The 2,025-nt window shown below is 56.7% G+C and overlaps 2 protein-coding genes across 2 annotated transcripts in view; both read left to right on the top strand.

Moving 5' to 3' along the window:
• The window catches only part of LOC105551371 (myeloid-associated differentiation marker-like protein 2), a 13,145-nt gene that overhangs the window by 5,144 nt on the left and 5,976 nt on the right, over positions 1–2,025 (top strand). The gene's annotated exons all lie outside the window — the stretch shown is intronic.
• LOC105531266 (myeloid-associated differentiation marker-like protein 2) overlaps positions 1,042–2,025 on the top strand; it is a 5,460-nt gene continuing 4,476 nt past the window's right edge. Inside the window, exons 1-2 of the mRNA XM_011969180.1 lie at positions 1,042–1,126; positions 1,598–2,022. Of these exons, the coding sequence (XP_011824570.1) occupies positions 1,700–2,022 (323 nt within the window). The 5' untranslated portion in view covers positions 1,042–1,126; positions 1,598–1,699. The remainder of the gene's footprint in view (positions 1,127–1,597; positions 2,023–2,025) is intronic.

Genomic DNA, 2,025 nt, shown 5'->3' with positions numbered 1-2,025 from the left:
AAAAAAAAAAAAAAAAAAAAAGAAAAGAAAAAACTTTAAATTTAGTAAGAAATAATTTTTTTTTCCAGCCGGGCACAGTGGCTCACGCCTGTAATCCCAGCACTTTGGGAGGCCAAGGCGGGTGGATCACGAGGTCAGAAGATCGAGACCATCCTGGCGAACACAGTGAAACCCCATCTCTACTAAAAATACAAAAAATTAGCCGGACGTGGTGCTGGGCGCCTGTAGTCCCAGCTACTCGGGAGGCTGAGGCAAGAGAATGGTGTGAACCTGTGAGGCGGAACTTGCAGTGAGCCGAGATCTCGCCACTGCACTCCAGCCTGAGCAACAGAGCGAGACTCCGTCTCAAAAAAAAAAAAAAAAGAAATCTTTTTTTTTCCTTTTCAAAAACATTTCATATTTTAGTTTAAAAATGGAAGATTTGGGAGTGACTGCAAATGGTTAAATAAATAAATAAATAAAAAGGCTGAGGCAGGAGGATCACTTGAGCCTGGGAGGTCGAGGCTGCAGTGATCTCACTACTGCATTCCAACCTGGGTGACAGAGCTAGACCCTGTCTTGAAAAAAAAAGAGGGGCCGGGCCTAGTGGCTCACACCTGTAATCCCAGCACTTTGGGAGGCCGAGGCAGGCAGATCACAAGGTCAAGAGATCAAGACCAGCCTAGCCAACATGGTGAAACCCTGTCTCTGTTAAAAATACAAAAAAAAATTAGCCGGGCACAGTGGCTCACGCCTGTAATCCCAGCTACTCGGGAGGCTGAGGCAGGATAATTGCTTGAACGCGGGAGCCAAGATCGCACCATTGCACTCCAGCCTGGGCAATACAGCAAGACTCCGTCTCAAAAAAAAAGGGAAGAGTTGAGTGTTTTTCTAGGTGTTTAATGTGAAGAACAAGTGAAGAGCCGCGGAACGGTCCCTGCAGACAGTAACTAACGTCAAACGTCTCTGCCCCAGGCAGGTTAGGGACAAGACAGAATGAGGGTGGGGAGGGGGGCTTGGGGAGTAGAGCCACGGTCTCCACGCTCTGCTCCCCCCACGGCCACAGTAGAGCCCTGTAAACCTCAGGCTATGACAGCAGGATCCTGAAGCCCATGCAGGCTCTGAACCACACGGCCATCCGGAAGAGGTGGGGTAAGTGTTGGGGAAACCCCCTACCCACCGCAAGCCCTGGCGCCGCCTCCCGCCTCCTACACCCCTCCCCCACACAACTGGCCCTGGAGGCTGCTGGAGCTGGGGTTACCCCGTGAGGACCCTCACGCTCTCTGCTCCCCTCCTTCTCCATCCCCCTCCCCCAAGAGCTGTGAAACCAACTCACCAGACTGACAGATGCAGGTGCGCGGGAGGCGGCGGGAGGCGGCGGGAGGCGGCGGGAGGCGGAGGTGGGGGTGGTGCCAGCAGCCAATGGGTTAATGGTCCCGTCAGGGGCTCCACAGCGGACCAGGGGTCAGATGTCTCTCTAAGATGGGGACAGGCATGTGGGCTGCTATTCTAGGGCTCTGATCACGGCTGTCTATTTATAGCACTGGTGGGGGCCGCCTCACATAGGCAGCAGAGAGGCTGCCCTGCTGCAATGTCACCGTCGTCACCGCCTCTGCAGGCTGCGGGCACCTGCCACTACCGCAGGGAACTGAGGGGTCTTGGTCCAGCAGGGACCCCAGGGCCTCGGAGCACTGTGTGAGCCGGAAACGTGACTGGCCAGATGGGCAGCGCCATGGAGCCCCCTGGGAGTGCATACCTGCACCTGGGCGCCGTGACGTCCCCTGTGGGCACAGCCCGCGTGCTGCAGCTGGCCTTTGGCTGCACCACCTTCAGCCTGGTGGCCCACCGGGGTGGCTTCACGGGCGTCCAGGGCACCTTCTGCATGGCTGCCTGGGGTTTCTGCTTTGCTGTCTCCGCACTGGTGGTGACCTGTGAGTTCACACGGCTCCACGGCTGCCTGCGGCTCTCCTGGGGCAACTTCACCGCCGCCTTCGCCATGCTGGCCACCCTGCTGTGCGCCACGGCTGCGGTCCTGTACCCGCTGTA

The sequence above is a fragment of the Mandrillus leucophaeus genome, unplaced genomic scaffold (genome assembly GCF_000951045.1).
Source record: "Mandrillus leucophaeus isolate KB7577 unplaced genomic scaffold, Mleu.le_1.0 Scaffold1, whole genome shotgun sequence".
Lineage (NCBI taxonomy): Eukaryota > Metazoa > Chordata > Mammalia > Primates > Cercopithecidae > Mandrillus > Mandrillus leucophaeus.
Note: the sequence above shows the minus strand (reverse complement) of the source record. Positions and strands in the feature narration are given on the sequence as shown.